Below are 18,237 nucleotides of genomic sequence, written 5' to 3' on the forward strand. Positions count from 1 at the left end.
ATATGTGTTATTTGAATATGTGCTATTTAACCTACTTCCTGTTTCCTGCAAATGTGTAACCTATTTTGAAATCTTTAAACACACTGAACATGGCAGAATACATACAGTACATACACACATTTAATAAAGGAGAATGTGACAGTTTTATTTCTTATCTTATTTCAAAACACACATTGATTTATGTGTTAATGTGTTTTGTTTTTGTTTTAGAAAAAGAGACCAGTGTAAAGAAAAGGGGAGAGGTTGATTGACAGCAGAGAAATAAGAATAAATGAGATCTTCAAAGTCAAAGAAATGCAAGTGAAAATAGAATTGTATTTTATCCCAATGATCTTGTGTGATTAACTGTTTAAAAGAATTGTGATTTAAATCATAATTCATCTCCCAGCCCTGTTATTAATTACTGCTATAGGATTATTCCAATCATACTCCTCACTTCTAGTATGACAACAGTAAACTGTGGAGGAAAATCTGTGTGTCTCAAAGAATCTGTCATGGTCCGGAGTCTGGTGACTGCGTCTTTGTGTTTTTGGATTATTAATATGTTTCGTTTCAATTTGTTTCTGGTTACATTTTGGTGATTTCTAGTTCTTAGGTTTTGTTCCTGTGCCTCCCATGTTTAGTGTGTCATGTCTCCAACGTAGGTTTCGTTCTTTCTTCATGTTTATTCATCTGTTTCTCAGTCGCATCTCTTGCTCCCTCTGCTCCTCATGTCACAGTGTCAAGTCTGTGTCTTTGAATGTCTCTCGGTTGCTGCGAGGACCTGTGGACACAGGTGTTCTGAAGCTCCGCCTTAAATTTATATTAGTCATGAAATTAGAAGCATAGGTTCTAAGTAACCGTTTAAATAGCAGCATATGTTGCGTCAGAAAATCCTTGGCTCGTTCAAACTCTCCCTGAAAGGGTCAGGGAATGTTAAGGGTTGCTCCGGAGGCTCCAGGAGACATTGAAACTGCAGTGGAGAGGATGGAGCAGAAGAGGTAGGCAGAAGGTGGAGGGGGCAGAGCCACAGAAATAGTGGAGGTGGCGGGTGCAGCAGCAACTCCAGGAGTGGAATTAGAAAATGAGGAAAAAGCTTGTCTTGTTCCAAAACACAAATAAAACATTCCAATTATTTCCAGTACCTTTTGGAGAAGAAATTCCTGGTTCCTATATGCATGATTAAAGTTAGTCAGAGCTAACTAGAACAGCATTTGTGGTGCAGATGCTCAGTAGCGGTTTTAGATAAGGGTGACACGGGCAGTTGCCCGGGGCGGCATCGTGGTGGGGGGCAGCATCACGGACATCGGCAAAAAAAAAAAAAAAAATTGCTCGTACTCATGCTGCCCCGACATCAGCCAGCGCATATTGGGAATGGCATAGGCACCAATCGGTTTTCTATCGCCCATTTGCTGGGAGTAAGGGCGCCCTCCGTTTGCGAGGTGCGCCTGCTGCTTGCAGCACAGGGAGGAGAGGGCGGGGCGGCGGGGGATTCTCTGGCTGGCTATGATTTCCATAACAATGCACCAAAAAACAAAAGAAGACAATAAGACAGCCTCGAGTAATTCAGACACTGTCAGCACTGTTCACACGAGTGTAGGTGTAACACCGAGGCCAGCCCAGGAAACGACTCCCCAAAAATCAGTGGCCCTCCCTGCTAAAACTTGTAGCTGCAAGGAACAAATGCCCCAAAAACATGAGAAAATTAAGAAATTGTCTCGCTTTAACAATTGGAGCCTGATTTCCATAAAAATCCACCAAAAAAGAAAAGAAGACAATAACACAGCCTTGAGTAATCCAGTGACTGTCAGCAGTGATCACAAGAGTAATCCCAGACTTGGTAATCCAGACAGTGTCAGCAGTGATCACACAAGTAATTCAGACAGTGATCACACAAGTACTTCAGACAGTGTCAGCAGTGATCATACAAGTAATTCAGACAGCAGTGATCATAAGAGTAATCCCAGACTGGGTAATCCAGACAGTGCCAGCAGTGATCACACAAGTAATTCAGACAGCAGTGATCATAAGCGTAATCCCAGACTGGGTAATCCAGACAGTGTCAGCAGTGATCATACAAGTAATTCAGACAGCAGTGATCATAAGCGTAATCCCAGACTGGGTAATCCAGACAGTGTCAGCAGTGATCACATAAGTAATTCAGACAGCAGTGATCATAAGAGTAATCCCAGACTTGGTAATCCAGACAGTGTCAGCAGTGATCACACAAGTAATTCAGACAGCAGTGATCATAAGAGCAATTCCAGACTGGGTAATTCAGACAGTGTCAGCAGTGATCACACAAGTAATTCAGACAGCAGTGATCATAAGAGTAATCCCAGACTGGGTAATCCAGACAGTGTCAGCAGTGATCACACAAGTAATTCAGACAGCAGTGATCATAAGAGTAATCCCAGACTGGGTAATCCAGACAGTGTCAGCAGTGATCACACAAGTAATTCAGACAGCAGTGATCATAAGAGTAATCCCAGACTGGGTAATTCAGACAGTGTCAGCAGTGATCACACAAGTAATTCAGACAGCAGTGATCATAAGAGTAATCCCAGACTTGGTAATCCAGACAGTGTCAGCAGTGATCACACATGTAATTCAGACAGCAGTGATCATAAGAGTAATCCCAGACTTGGTAATCCAGACAGTGTCAGCAGTGATCACACAAGTAATTCAGACAGCAGTGATCATAAGAGTAATCCCAGATTTGGTAATCCAGACAGTGTCAGCAGTGATCACACAAGTAATTCAGACAGCAGTGATCATCAGGAGAGGGCGGGGCGGCGGGGGATTCTCTGGCTGGCTGGAGCAGCATCTAATAACCAACTCGCAAAATAAAACAAAATTAAAACAAACTAACAACACGAAAACACCAGACATCATGATACAGACTTATAATTTGCACTGATGTTTTTTCTAAATTCTATACGTGAAAAATGAGCGCGAGAGCCCTCGGTGCGCCTGCGCGCTGCTGAAGTCAAAGTAAACTTTATTGTCATCTCCGCTACATACAGTCCAGTATGTAGAGAGACGAGACGACGAGGCTCCAGTTACAGCAGTGCAAGTAAACAAACAACAAATATAAGACGCGTAAGAAAATAAATATATACTTTAGGACTCGGGGTAAAGGGATCAATAAGAATTTAAAATGTATATATTATATGTTGTTGATTTAAAGTCTCACACACAACCCGTTTTTTTTTTTGTTTTTTTTTTTGTTTTAAAAGAGAAAAGAAGAGGAGAGGCTGGGGATGGAGCCTGCCTATTTGCCTGACACGCTGTCAACTTTACGCAATAATGTGAGAGGTGGAATTGCTTGCTTGTTTATTAAAGTGCTTGAAAAGTTTGAATCGCAAGCCGATCACATTGCTCTGTAAACTCTTAAAACATCACAGGCTCTAAAGCAACAAGGGGAAACTCGTTGTGCTGGGCTCAACAAAAACTACGGCTGCCAGCCCTCCTCTCTGTCAAAATCAAACCAGTTAAAGGCAGACTGACAACGCCCTCTTAATGTCACTGCTAGCACCCACATGACTCCCGTTACACATCACCATAGCAACCAAACAAATGTAAACCCAGTGATCATTAAAATTCAATACATTTAATTATGGCTCCTAGAAGGAGAAGCGAGCAAAAGACACAGGTAAGCAGATGTGTCATTGGATAATGGCAGGTCATGTATCCTAAAACATTAAGAATCAGAATGCTTTATTAATCCCTAAGGAAATTATGTGGGTTACTCTAAGAAGAAATGGTAAAAAATGGTTAAAAAAAAAAAAAAAAAAAAAGTAACAGTAACAGTAGACCCTGAATTGTCAATTCGGGCTTCCATACATCACGTGCTTCGCAATGTTTTCGATCATCTGATTGGCTGCTGCAGTCTCGGCAGTGTTTTTAATCTGTGGAACAGGGAAGTGAAAGTTAGCTGCAGTGCGTCGTTCATTATTGATGTGTGTAATCATTACACTGACACCTCATTGGTTACAATAACTCATGAAAAGCTGGTGCTACTTTACTCTTTCTTGGTTAGCTAAACGCGGCCGTACCGACTTCCTGTTTGACTTTGGCGGAAAAAAACTGTCCCATTGAGGTGATAAATGAGAAGATGACTGAAGGTAATGGCAAGGCGGTTTACTGGATCATTGCCTCGACTTTCATAGTAAATTTAGCTCAAACTTTAGCGGCTCGGCAGCCTCACGTCGTGTTTATCCTGGCTGATGACTTCGGCTGGTACGATATCGGCTACCACGGCTCCGAGATCAGGACGCCAAACCTGGACAAGCTGTCGGCCGGAGGAGTCCGCCTGGAGAACTACTATGTGCAGCCTCTGTGCACCCCCTCCAGGAACCAGCTCATGACCGGGAGGTATCAGGTGAGAACACAGACTGGATATAAAGATAGTTTAAATACAGTCGATATTTCTTAATGACCAATAAGCCAACCAGTCCTGATCTGAACTTAATTCTTAATCTCTCTGACACAAATCACCATCATCATTTTAAGAGGTGTTAAGTGAATATGCTCCAAAATCACTGAAATGGGAACAAAATAATGACTCTATTCCAATATTTTAGAATCATTATTGTCACTTCATTCGACGAATTGGAAAATATCACATTAGTTACTTGGTAGGCTTAAAAATAAATAAAAGACGGACATCTATATAGAGTCAGGTAATAAGTATTTGGACAGTGACGCATTTTTTATATTTTATCCACAATTAATAAGAATAAGAATAACTTTATTTATCCCGAGGGAAATTCTTTTGTCATGTACATGCTAAAAGCAGCAGGACAGACAGAGGAACAGATGAATAAGATATAAGATATACAATATATACAATAAGAATAGTAGTGTACAGTAATATACAGTAGGATAGTGCAAGACATAGTATCGAATAACTCTAATGAAGTAATATATATAACTGTATCCTGGTGAATAAATAACTTAACTATCAGTGCAGGCGATTCTAGAAAGTGACAAAGTATTTTTGCAATAGAATAAAGGGAGTAGCAGCGTATGATGGGGGGATGAAACAAATATTCAATAAGGTACTCTTTGGTAATATTGCACGGTCTGGAAGGGAACAGAATAACATTGGTAATCGTCTCAGGAAAATCACCTACAGAGTGAGGAAGAGTTAAACAGTCTTATTGCCACCGGTACAAAGGATTTACTGTGGCGGTCAGTTCTGCATTTCGGGGCAATGAGTCTTTTGCTGCGTTTGCGCCGATGGTCCATCATGGGGGCGTGCATGGGGTGACAGGGGTTGTCCATGTTAGAAAGAAGCTTTTTTAGCATTCTCCTTTCAGACACCTCCTCCAGGTTCTCAAGTCTGACACCCAGGACAGAACCAGCCTTTTTAATCAGTTTGTTCAGCCTGTTGGCATCAGCTGTCTTCACCCCACTTCCCCAGCACACAGCTGCAAAGAACACTACGCTCTCCAACACCGAGTGATAGAACATGGTCAGCATTTTCCTACCAACATTGAAGGGCCTGAGTCGCCTCAGTAGGAAAAGCCGACTCTGCCCTTTTTTGAAGATAGCATTGGTGTCCAGACCAGTTTACAGTCCAAGTGTACCCCCAGGTACCGGTAGTCCTCAACTATCTCCACATCAGCCCCTCTGATGGTGACAGGGTGAGGAGGAGGAGCCTGCTTCCTAAAGTCCATAATCAGTTCCTTTGTCTTTGTGATGTTAAGTTGTAGGTGGTTTAGCTCACACCACTCGACAAAGCTGTCCACCACACTCCTGTACTCCTCCTCCTGTCCATCCCTGATACAGCCCACGATGGCAGAGTCATCCGAGAATTTCTGCAGATGACATGACTGAGACTTGTACCTGAAGTCAGATGTGTAGAGAGTGAAGAGGAAGGGTGATAGGACCGTCCCCTACGGCGCCCCCGTGCTGCTCAGGATGTTATCTGAGCGGCAGATATTAAGCAAAAATTAAGCATATTTATGCAACATAATGCCATATTAGTGACGAGAGGAGCAAAAGCTTCAGGAGTGGTCAAATCAACAATTTGCTTTTCTAAAACGACAGAATCCAGTAGCCAAGTTGGCAACACCCAAAGGTCTGGAAAAAAAAAAACACACAAAAAAATTACTAGAGTGGAGGACTACAGAATCTCTCCTGCTAAACTGAAGACAGAGAGACCACAACTGATGGTGGCTGCATTAAAGGCATAGCAAATGGTTGATAACAAAGCATCTCAAGGGAGAACATTCATCATGGGAAGCCCCCAGCAGCCTAAGACCTATTGCAGCGCAGCTAACAGAGGAGTTAAAGTCAACTCCTCTGAAGGAAGCTTTTAAGCCTAATCTTAAAGTAGAGAGGCCGTCTGTCTCCTGAATCCTAACTGGGAGGTGGTTCCAAAGAAGGAGGGGCTGAGGGAAAGAGTTCCCATTCTACTTTTAATTATCAAAGAAACCACAAACCAGCAGTCTGAGAGCAAAGAGCTCTATTTGGGTGATATGGTACTATAAGGTGCTTAAGATAAGACGTGGCCTGATTATTCAAGACCTGTATGTGAGCAGAAGGATTTAGAATTGAATTCTGAATTTAACAGGGAGCCAGTAAAAAGAAGCCAATGTGGGAGAAATCTGCTCTTTCTTTCTAGTCCCTGTCAGGACTCTTGCTTCAGCATTTTTGGATTAACTGAAGGCTCTTCATTGAGTTTTTATGACAGCCTGATTATAACGAATTATAATAGTTCACCCAAGAAGTAACAAATTCATGAACTAGTGTCTTCAGCATCACTCTTAGATGGATGTTTTAATTTTAGAGAATATTGTGCAACTTACAGAAAGCAGTCCTACATATTTGTTCAATATGGACATTGGAGGACAAATCCTGATCAAAATCGACTCCAGGATTCCTCACAGTGTTACTGGAGGCCAAGGTAATGCCGTCCAGAGTAAGTATCTGGTTAGATAACATGTCTCTAAGATTTTTAGAGTTTTATCTGCAGCAGGAAATTAGAGGTCATCCAGGTCTTTATGTCTTTAACACATACTGCAGTTTAAGTCATTGTTGTGTCATCTTCATGGATCGATAACAGGATATTTAATGAACAGATGATCGATTCTGTGGACAGAATCGAGATCAGGATATGGGAGCCAGAATTCTGCCAAGGTTGTAGGTCACTCAGTGAAATACAACTCAGTTTACAGATTTAAGTAATGTGGGGGTTTTTTGTGGGGTTTTTTTTTTTTCTGGATTTTTGGTTGATACTGTTTCTCTCCTTTAAATTGAAACTACCATAATAATTAGAAACGTGGGATTTCTTTGTAAGTGAGCAAACTTACAAATTCAGCAGGGGATGAGATAATTATTTCCCCCACTGTAAACTTTAATGCAACCAGATGTGTTTTTTTTTAACTGCAGGAGTCATTCCCTGCTGGCCTTCATAAAGGCTTAAGCTGCACATCCACCCACAGCAAAAGTGGAAAGATCACCAAAGAATTTGCATTCAGTAGCATGAAGAGTCACTGATGGCAGCCATTGTGATTCCAGCTAGCTAGCGAGCTAACACTTTTATGTCCGATGTTAACGTCACATGTTTCGTGCCATTATTTGGTGTTTATGCATGTTAAATTGTCTTTCCTGTAAGGAACAATCCCCATTATTATAACCAACACTTCTAAACAATAGTTAGATTTTTTTTTTTTCTTCAAATGTGAAATTTGGTTAAGTCAATCACAGAGGACCCTTCCCTGCACGATGAGAACAGTCTTCCTACAGGCTCTACTTTGGATTTGTAAACTTTATTTTAATGGAGTCTTTCTAGGGAAGTACGTATTATTATAGATGTTGATGGAAAGGAGAACAACAAGACAAAGTCAGGACATTTATTTTGAAACTTCTGTTTGAGTCATCGCCACCACAAAGGCTGTTGTTTTCCTCTTTTCTGTTTTTAAACAATTTTGTTCCCTTTTTACTAAATTGCAGATTTCTTCTTAACTGTTTGTTTGTCTTTAAACTTCAGATCCACACCGGTATGCAGCACCAGATCATCTGGCCCTGCCAGCCGTACTGCGTTCCTTTGGATGAGAAACTGCTGCCTCAGCTCATGAAGGAGGCCGGGTATGCCACACACATGGTCGGCAAGTGGCACCTGGGCATGTACAAGAAGGACTGCCTGCCCACACGCCGTGGCTTTGACACGTACCTTGGTTTGTATAATGTGGAAGAAACACTTCACGGAGCACATTTTGCATGAATGCTACTCAGTAACGGCACACATTCATGTGTTTATCTTTGTGTAAAATCATGCACATAATAAGTGACGATTGCCTTAGTTACACGTCACCTTCATGATACATTTGAATCTTTTGCATTTGAAGTTAAAAATAGAAGATCGTGTATTAAAAGTGAAGTTACCCAAAAGTTAATGCAATGTTTTTGTTCACCCCAATCATTAATGCTGACACCTTAGATGCTAAGGCCACATGCTAAAAACTGAAGATTGCTTAGATGAAGATGTTTGACTTCACTGAAGAGGACACTGTTAAGTGAATAAATCCAGTTCTAAACATGCGGAGGACAAAAACACCGCTTGGACTAGAGCATAGCGCCTTAAGGGAGGACTATTCTTACGAAGGTTTAGCCATCTTGTTTTTTGGGGGTTTTTTGCATAATTTTGTTGACAAATCAACACGATTACATCTGCTGAGGAAACTATTTCCTAACCGCTTGCTGCATTGCTCGCTGTGTGTCATTGCCAAAGTCTGCAATTTCTTCACATGTGAAATAAGCTCCTCAGTAGCTGACCACAACTACAGCATTTTTATTATAGCCTTTGTTTATCCCAGTAAAAGTCAAATTGGGAATTTAAGTCTAGTTTAATTTAAGATTTTGTTTTTTAAACAGTGACATAAATTAAAAAACTGCGACTACTAAAAAGGCTTCCCTATACTCCTGGTCCAGAGGTCGAACAGTATTATAGACATTTTGCATTATTTTAAAATAATATTATGCATTTAATGATTTTTTAAAGCCTAACAAAACTAGTGTCATTATTTATCTGGCATCTTGATCGTAGTCTCATAGATCACGTCCGTCTGTTCTCAAACTACCCAATATACACACACGTCTGAATGACACGTACTATATAAACTGCCAGTACCAGAATTATCAGTATCTATGTGGCTTTTGGGAATCATTTCTGTCACATTCAGATCTTTACGAATGATAAAAATTCTGTGTCGTAGCCGACCTCAAAACAAACGGCGACATTACGTGTAAATTTTGCTAATAGTGTCTGTAATGGACAGTGAATATGTAGCTTACAGAGAAGAAGAATAAATATGTAATAAATATTTAATGTTTATTTGTTTTTTGCCATCTCACTATATAAAGTGATATAAAGAACATATAAAGAATAACAGGATAAATTACCATACATGACTGTGCTTTCATTGTTTTTAAAGCTGTTTTTAATGTATTGATTATCCGCTGTGTGCCACAGGTTACCTGACAGGTAGTGAGGATTACTTCACTCACTTCCGCTGTTATCAAAGCCCCTCGCTGAACCTGAGCCGCTGTGCGTTGGACCTTAGAGATGGGGAAGAGGTCGCCACAGGATACAAAGGGGTCTATTCCACTGAGCTGCTGAGCCAGAGGGCCATCAGCATCATTGAAAGACACATCTCTCAAAAGGTGACACACAACATCTCATCACACACATTAATTGTGAAACAGCTAGCCTAACTAAATCTTAGATTTAACCTTAGTTACCTTAATCGTAATCTTAGAGTTAACATGTATAGAAGGCTATCAGCTCAGATACCAGCTGATTGGCAGGGTTTGCGGTGGAGTGAGTTACCAAAACTAATGTTACACTTGATTTTTAAATGCTGATTTTTTTTTTTCTTTCTCATCCAAGAATTATCTGTATCGTTTCTTTAAGCTTTTTTAGCTCACCCTCTCATTTGGAGTAATATCACAACTGTTTTGTTTTTTTTTTTTTATTTTTGTTGTTGGGTTTTTTGGGGGGGACATTTAACACCTATAATGACAACAGTGTGAATGTTCTGTCCCCATTTCCCTCTATCTTTCAGCCACTCTTCATGTATGTGGCACTGCAGGCAGTCCATGCACCCCTGCAGGTGCCAGAGCGCTACGTGACTCCCTACAGTTTTATCAAAGACACCAATCGCAGACTTTACGCCGGCATGGTGTCGGCTATGGATGAGGCGGTGGGCAACATCACCATGGCTTTACAAAAAGAGGGACTCTGGAACAATACAGTCCTTGTGTTCTCAACTGGTATGAATTTAATTATTAGTTGTTGTTTTTTTATTTGTACTAATTAGAGCTCTGTCTCAGTGCCTTCTATCTCTTCATGTAATCCCAAAATTGACTCCATGATGTTGAAATCAGTCTCCACAAGCTGAAAGAGCTCTCAAATGTCCAAGATTTATTTATTTTAAGTTAGCTTGGCTGACAACTGTATTACTCTGGATGCCCACTAGAGGGCGGTGTTTTGGTATATTTGTTCAAACGTCACTGCCGCTTGACAGAAATAAGGAAAACTTTTCTTAGCTCATGTCTTCTTGTAGAGCTCTACAGGCACCTCACCGTGAAAAAGACAAAGGAAAAACATCTAATAAACCTTTGATGAAGAACGTAATGTGGCCAAGACGGGCCATAAACCACATCATTTAAACCTGTGCCTGCTCGCAGGTTTCCACACGTGGAACATCTAATGATTTGCATCTGAAGTAGGTAACTACGTTTGAGGGTTATTTTTAGGGGGTTTAGTGTTTTTAAAGGGTAATTAGAAGACAGGAACAATGCTGTGAAAGTAAAGTGTGAGCGTTTTTATGCATGTGGTGGGCTACGGTAGGTGGCCTGTTTCATTGTTCCTTTACACATTTGGCTCCTGTGATTCTGAGGATTGAGCCAACCATATGCTGGGCAGACACTGACTCTGCTGATCTGAAGCAGTGGAAAAAACTCAGAGTACTTCCTGCTTCTGTGTAAATGTGGTGCGGCGCTTATGTAATCTGTGATTTGACCAGATAAATGTTTAACTATAACTTACTGAAAGAAGGCTTATCAGTTGTTTGGTTAGTCACATTTCCAGCTCACACTTTGAATTCACTCAGGTCAAGCTGTTATCACTGACTCACATGGGCTAAGCTTAACAGGACAGAATTGGCAGAATTTGGTTTGGTTAGACTTTGAGTTTCCTTTATGATGACATTTTCTGTAAACTGACAGCCTCACTGGGAATTTACTTTAAGCAAATGAGCAAGGAGGATGAAGGGAACTTTTGGGGGAGCTGGGAAAGACAGAGTTGGCCTGTAGAGAGGCGAAGCAGCTTGAAAAGACATTAAGAAGCAGACGGTCTTTTCCAAAACCATTCGGGAATCGACACAGACTACTTCCTGAACTTGGATGACACTTTGCCTGTGAAAGGGGAGCCTTGCCAGGATGTGACTGGTCAAGTGTATTTATACTGGATCGCTTATTGGGATGATGACAGTCGAACCGCCTGTGTGTGCACTTGTGTAATGGTTGGATATTTTATAGGTGTATTTGTCAGACATTGAGACAACATCGGCGTGTTGTTTTAATGTCTCAGCTGATCACTTGTTTTCAGCAATAGCAGCCCTGGGGAGTGCACTGACAGCTGGTTCATTGGTTGTTCAAACTGAAATCCTTCATCACTTGTTGGATGGATTGGCATTGAATTTTTACAGTCATGTTACAGAGTACATGAATCCCTAATGACTTTAATGATGCTTTGACTTTAGCTCAGCACCACATGAAGTTTCCCAATAGCTGCTGATCACTGGACTTTATGCAGTTCTATTAAAAAAACAAAACAAAATTCATAGATTTGCAGTGAAATCTAGAGAAGATTCTTCTTCACATGATTGTATGTCACACATCTGAAATTGACAACAACAAAAAAACCCTGTGTAGCCCCTGTAGCAAATTGGCACGTTAAATTGTGTCAGCTGTGAAACTTTGTAATGTTGTAGCTTATTGATGCTGTCCATTTTCTATAAGGTTAAAGGCTACAGCTGGTGCTACAGTCACAGTTGACCTTACTAGCATACAGTGATCAATGATTCAGCTCACTTTAATTAGGTAACATAAAGTGGAAGGATATCAGCTGACTGGATAAAATTTTATCAGGTGATAGGAGTTTCCTGTTTCTTTTTTGCCTTTAAAAAAGAAAAAGAAAGAAAGAAAACAACTTCTTTATGCCTCTGCTTAAAGAGTATTTGACTCATCAAAACCTGAGCGCATATCGCTTGGATGGGTTTTCCATCTTTAAAGTCATTTCATGGTGTCTCACATGTCTGCTTGAAATATAAAATGTTTGGCTGATGTACAATCAACATTCAGAAACCAAATTTCCTCAGACTGACAGAGTGACACTGGAACCCAAACATATATGAAATCCAGACTCTGGGAAATTTTGAACATTGTTTCAGTACCTATAAATGAACTTTATACCTTTTAATTTTATATTTATTGACTTTATATCCCCTATACACCTTTTGCCCCTGTGGTTGTTTCAGATAATGGAGGTCAAACGCTGTCTGGTGGCAGCAACTGGCCACTGCGAGGGAGGAAGTGGTCACTATGGGAAGGAGGAGTCCGAGGAGTTGGATTTGTTGCCAGCCCGTTACTGAAACAGCCGGGCACAGTCAACCGCGAGCTCATCCACATCTCTGACTGGCTACCTACACTTGTTGGCCTGGCAGGAGGAAGCACCACAGGCACGAAGCCGCTGGACGGCTTCGATGTGTGGAACGCGATCAGGTGAGCTGGGCCGTTTTGTACTGTCAAGATCTGTCACAGGACTTGAGGGGGAAGTTGGCTGTAGCCTGGAGGGTTTTTGTGAGTGATACCAGCTCTTAAGTTTGACAGCTAGCCCTCTCTTCGTGCCCCTTTCCGATCCTCCCCCACCCCCGCCCCATGCTCGCACTCTCCAGCTACCTCTGTCTTCTTCTCGTAGGAGCCCCTGCTTCTTCAATAAGCCCTTTGTTGCTGTGGCATTGAGAGCTCAAAGAGAAGGAAATTGCATCAGTCATTCTCACACAGATCTGTAGTCCGTCCATCCCTCTGTTCTGCCCCCCCAACAGCTCCACTTCAGGCTAAAAATTATGCCGTCCTCCTGTTAGATCAGCTAATTTGTTTTGCTGCAAATCCTTTTATGTCAGTACATGCCTGAGATGATGCAATTCTGTTAAACGTAATATATTCAATTACATGTCTGGATGACCTCTTGTGTTTTGGAGAACTTTGCAAAGAAGCTAAAGTCACACGGAGCAGCTTGCAGACCACAGATGTACTTTCCATGTGAGGCGAGCTGTCACTGTGTCCCATTTGACTGACACATTATATTTGTAAACTAAATGCGGACACAGTGAAAGAGGTGAAATTGAGGGCTACAGCAGAACCCCGGCAGAAAATCGAGGCTTAGCCAGGACCGCAAACTACTACTCGCAGCCTCCACTTGACTCGATTGGCCGTTGCGTGTCAGCTGACCACCGGCTGCTGGCATGGCCGTGTGAGCAGCACTACAGGGCACAAAATGCTGCTTTCATTGTGTTTTAATTGGACGTCCCAGTTGCAGAAAACAGCAGCCCTGACAGCACGGCCTGGGAAACGTAAACCAAACGAAGGCCCAGAACAGAGAAGCACCCAGTGAGATAGTGAGAGTTATTTCAGTTGTGTTATCAGTCAGTGTGGTCAGAGAAAGTGGTGCGTTTTCTCTGTGGTGGAGTGCGGTCAGCACATATGACCGCCTGGTGAGCAACAGCCAGCTGCTTCAGATTTCCAGATCCCGGTGGGTTTCACAGCACATGAGTCAGACAGCGTGGCGTGTTGGTTGTGTGTTCTCTTATTGAAGTGCAACACTGCTTTTATCTTACAGCAAAGGGTTTGCCTCACCCAGACTGGAGCTGCTGCACAACATCGACCCTCTGTATTATGACACTGCTCCATGTAAGTTCACATTTCTTTTTTTCCACTTTAACGTTACTGGAAATCTTTTTTTCAGTATGTCTTATAATTTTTTCAATTAATGCAAACTGCTGATTTCACAGAATGTCCATTGTTAAAGTCAATTGTGCCTTTCCCCAAAGGTAGAGTAAGTAATTTTTTTAGGTTATTTAATAGAAAAATAGAAGATTATGCTGGAAATATGGATTGATTAGTGTGTAATAATGTCTTCAACAAGCTGATGCATTGTCATAAACTTAGAATGAATCCATTACAAATACATAAGAGTGGGCGCTGCTTTGGGGAAGCTGCTAAACAGCTACATATGTATGTCTGATGTCATAAATATCGGATAGCCCTGATATGATCAACTTGGAAACACTGTTTCGACTGTGAGCACAGAAGCTCCACCTACATGTTGTTTATTAAAGCTTTTGTTTATGAGCGTGCAGCTAATCACAATAGTGTTGGTTTAAAGGACTGGTGGGATGACCCCACTGGTGGGGAATGACCACAGAAGAAAATCTTGATTGAAACTAAATTGAATGCATATGATTCATTTAAAAAATAAAAAGTATAAACTGACCATCACTGTTTATTCAGTTCGGTGTCTCCAGGTAGGTGGAGTCTATCCCAGCTGTCATAGCGTGAGAGGCAGGGTACACCCTGGACTGGTCGCCAGTCCATCAGAGGGCTAACACATCGTATAATCATGTCTTTGGGCCCTGAGACAGGCAAGCCCCACAGAGAAAAGTCCCAGCTGACCAGTGGATGTGATTATTTTGAGCTCTTAATTATTCAAAACTATTTTGGTAGAGCTGCCGAAAAAAGATACAGATCTAGAAATGAGCTTCCAAAGAACCATGTAACTCTTTATAATACAATAATTACGTTAAATTATTTTCTTTTCTGCACAGTGCAGATAATTAAAATTTAATGCAGATTAATTAGATTCACTTGCATTAAAAAAACAGTAATTAAGAGAAGTGATTGGCCCTGTGACAAACTGGTGACAGATCTGGGGCGTACCCAACCTCTTGGCCTATAACTGCTAGAGTATAGGTTGCTCCCCAGCGACCCTGAATTGAATAAGCAGTAAAGAACGTAGATGGATGGCTGACCTGTTATTGCAATAAATGTGACAGGTAATCATGATATGGATTTTAGCTGATCTTAAGCGGTGCTGCTGTAAATCAGTCTGCTCGTCCTGTGCAGGGTCATGGGTATCTGGAGTATACTGACATTGGGTCAAAGGTGGACTGCAGGCTGAGAGCAGGTCATCTGTTTATCACACACTGCAGGCAGTTTAGTGTCACAACTAAGCCTAACCTGCATGCTTGTGTACTGAGGGATGAAACTCACACAGGCAAGCTTAAACACTCTTAGTCATAATTCACATGCCAGTGAAGGCTTAAGATGATGAAAACCTCATGCACTGACCTCCTCCTCTCTGTGCTTGCAGTGTAGCATATGTTCTCCTTTTCTTACTAACAGTGTAATTCTACTGTGTTTTCTCATCAAGCCTGTATGAAAGGATCATTGTTTGAGCTTAGACCTTAGAATAGAGTCTTATATAACATTTGAATAAACCAAAAAGAGTGTTTGAAATTGTTGTTCGGTTTGTTGTGTTTTGGAATCTTAGTTAAAATTAGCTGAATCCAGAGAATTTGATCAGTTTTTTTGTATATAACAAGATATTTTGTTTTCTTCTGAGGAATGCTGATAACACGGAGGTGAAACTCTAATCATTCACTGTTGACACTGTAATCAGTCGCCAGGGAGGAAATCTGAGAAAGCTGATGTTAGAGGGCAGGGCGGGTGTTGGCTCTTTAACCTCTGATTGTAGGGAGGTTTTACAGGAAATCTGCTATGGGACTGCTTTTTTTTTTTTTTTTTGGACTCATCCTTATCTAAACCACTTAATATTTAGTGGACCAAACCACTTCCATCTCTGGGGAGGTAGCAGGGCAGTTGTCTGGGGCCATGCTTTCTGACTTTTGGGGCGGATACTACACCTCAGTTACACATTTAAAAATAGTGGAGGTCCAAGGGGACTGAAATGGTAAAAAAAAATCCTGCTTATATAGCACCTTTTTAACCTTGGTGGTTTTTCCAAAGTGCTCTAAAGTGTTTCTCCTACAGCATTTTTTTTTTAAAGCAGCAGAGTCTTACAAGCTGCCGTCCTGCCATAGGGAGCAACTTTGGGTTTAGTTTCTTGCCCAAGGACACGCAGACGTGTGGAGGAACTGCAACGTGAGCCACTAACCTTGCTATTAGTGGACAGCACACTCTACCAACTCAGCTTTGGTTGTTCTCTATTTCTTTTATTGCAAACTTTTTTAGGACTAAAATGCTTCACAGATGTACCACACAGATATTAATATGTTGATCAAACATAAATGAAAAGCAGTTACTCTTTTATATGTGAAACAAACAGTAGTCTTATGTGTTAGGGGCTTTTCAAAATATTATCTGGATTTCTCCAAAGAGCAGTCCTTTAGAGTTTGTACAAGCCAAGCTCTTTCCTGAGTCCGTATTCAACAATGGACGGCAGCCTGCTTTAATATGAGATTTTCAGTGTTTGACGTCAATCCATATTTCAAGTGAGCTAAGCACTGCACAGATCTGGGTTTAATTTCAGGTTTAAGGGCAACTTTTGGTGTTCACTGGTGGGGGATCATGTTCACATATATACATTAGTGACTCTCTAGTGGGTGAGTTGGACCAGGCCTCAATGCTCACCAGTGAGTCCCTGTTTGTTTCATTCTCTGTCAAGATGATCCAAGTGCGGCAATAATGTTGAGTTGCGGGCCCCGGGGAGGCCAATCCATGACTGGTGTGTGTGAGTGCGTGTGTGTTTCCAGGTATGCTTTCACTGCATTGCCAGTGTATCTGCTATCAGTGTCACGCTGAAAAGAAGCCATTGTGAATCAGGTACTTTTGAGATGGTATTGCACGGTGGATCAAAATCTGACGGTACTTTGCTGCGTTTGCAAGTCCTTCATTTTTCTTCCTAAACACCACTGAATGAAATGCAGCCCTTCAACCATGTGTTACAGATGACTGTATAAACTCACTGGCCTCTACTGTCGACGTCTACTGACTGAAATTAGGATTCATGATCCCGTAAGACCCGTTGGCACTGATTTTCAGTCCAGTTCTTGCCTATTTGGCATCCCCAGCCTTCTCTCCCTGCTTGCCTTCCTTAAGAATCACTTTTTGACAACCATCTTTCCATTGAGACCATCTCTGATAAGGCTTCAGTGAACAGTAGAAAGGTGAATTGAAGAGACAGATGCTTTGCTCTGGTCCTGTGTGAGGTCTCCGTATGGTTTTGTTTTTTGTTTTTGTTTTTTGTAAATTCTTATTTCTTAAAACTGTGTACAGCAGATGAACAATATCTGAAAGTCATTTCCATAAAGCCTAATTCTTATAATTTTTTCCTACTTGTCTTTTCTTCAAATTGCTTTTTTTTTTTAAAGGAATACAATGCCAAGGTTTGGCAGGTTTTTGTCAGTTAATGCCTGTCAAACCGTTTTGTCTTTGGCATTTTTCTTAGATTCATCTTAGGTGTGAAAGCAAACTGTGTTTTTGTGACAGGCTGACAGTAACAGAGTGCCGAAAGAGCCAATTAAAAATTGGTTCTTTGCTAAGTTATCTGTTGCATGTACATACAACACTGATGTCTTTTTCATCCTTGACTGATAGGTCAGTGTTAAGTGGCTTAACGAAGAAACAAAAAGGCTTCTTCCTAAAATGGCAATGTGCAGGATTAGACTGAAAATGAGTTAAAAAACAGACAATGTCCTAAGAAAACTTTGAAAGACCTTCTGAAAGTTTGGAGAACTTTTGCTCAAGATAACTATCAAGGACCAAATTAGGTCCTTGGAAGAAAAATATAAAGAAATAAAGGATGGCCCAGGACTTTTACACAGTACTGTATGTTCTGTCTTTAATGATGTGTAGCAGACATCAAAAACGAGGAAGAAAACAAAACAATATTAGCATCCATCAGCAGTCCTTTAGGGCAACCGCGGGCTCAGATTAACTGGTTGCTGATCTCTTTGGTGGGCTGTTTATTGCTGAGCAGGGAGTGTACTTTGAGTTTATCAGGGCCTCTTGTACTGAACTAGAGTGACAAAACTTTAAAGTTGCTGATTGTCAAACCAAAACAAGGAGCTTAAAGACACAAAAACAATCACTGAAAATTTTTATATGAAAGCTGTAATATTTGGTTGCACCAAGCTGAGAGGAAGAAAACCCAATACAAATATT

The 18,237-nt window shown here is 41.2% G+C and overlaps 1 protein-coding gene across 2 annotated transcripts in view; it reads left to right on the plus strand.

Moving 5' to 3' along the window:
- The first annotated feature begins 3,869 nt into the window (after window positions 1-3,869).
- Window positions 3,870-18,237, plus strand: part of arsb (arylsulfatase B) — a 40,785-nt gene continuing 26,417 nt past the window's right edge. The window contains exons 1-6 of one of the 2 annotated variants that reach the window (XM_039614963.1): window positions 3,870-4,363; window positions 7,982-8,168; window positions 9,464-9,654; window positions 10,056-10,263; window positions 12,534-12,777; window positions 13,895-13,965. In XM_039614963.1, coding sequence (XP_039470897.1) covers window positions 4,097-4,363; window positions 7,982-8,168; window positions 9,464-9,654; window positions 10,056-10,263; window positions 12,534-12,777; window positions 13,895-13,965 — 1,168 coding nt within the window. In that variant the 5' untranslated portion in view covers window positions 3,870-4,096. The remainder of the gene's footprint in view (window positions 4,364-7,981; window positions 8,169-9,463; window positions 9,655-10,055; window positions 10,264-12,533; window positions 12,778-13,894; window positions 13,966-18,237) is intronic. The other variant, XM_039614964.1, reaches the window with a different exon arrangement.

This window comes from Oreochromis aureus, linkage group 7 (genome assembly GCF_013358895.1).
Source record: "Oreochromis aureus strain Israel breed Guangdong linkage group 7, ZZ_aureus, whole genome shotgun sequence".
NCBI classification, from domain to species: domain Eukaryota; kingdom Metazoa; phylum Chordata; class Actinopteri; order Cichliformes; family Cichlidae; genus Oreochromis; species Oreochromis aureus.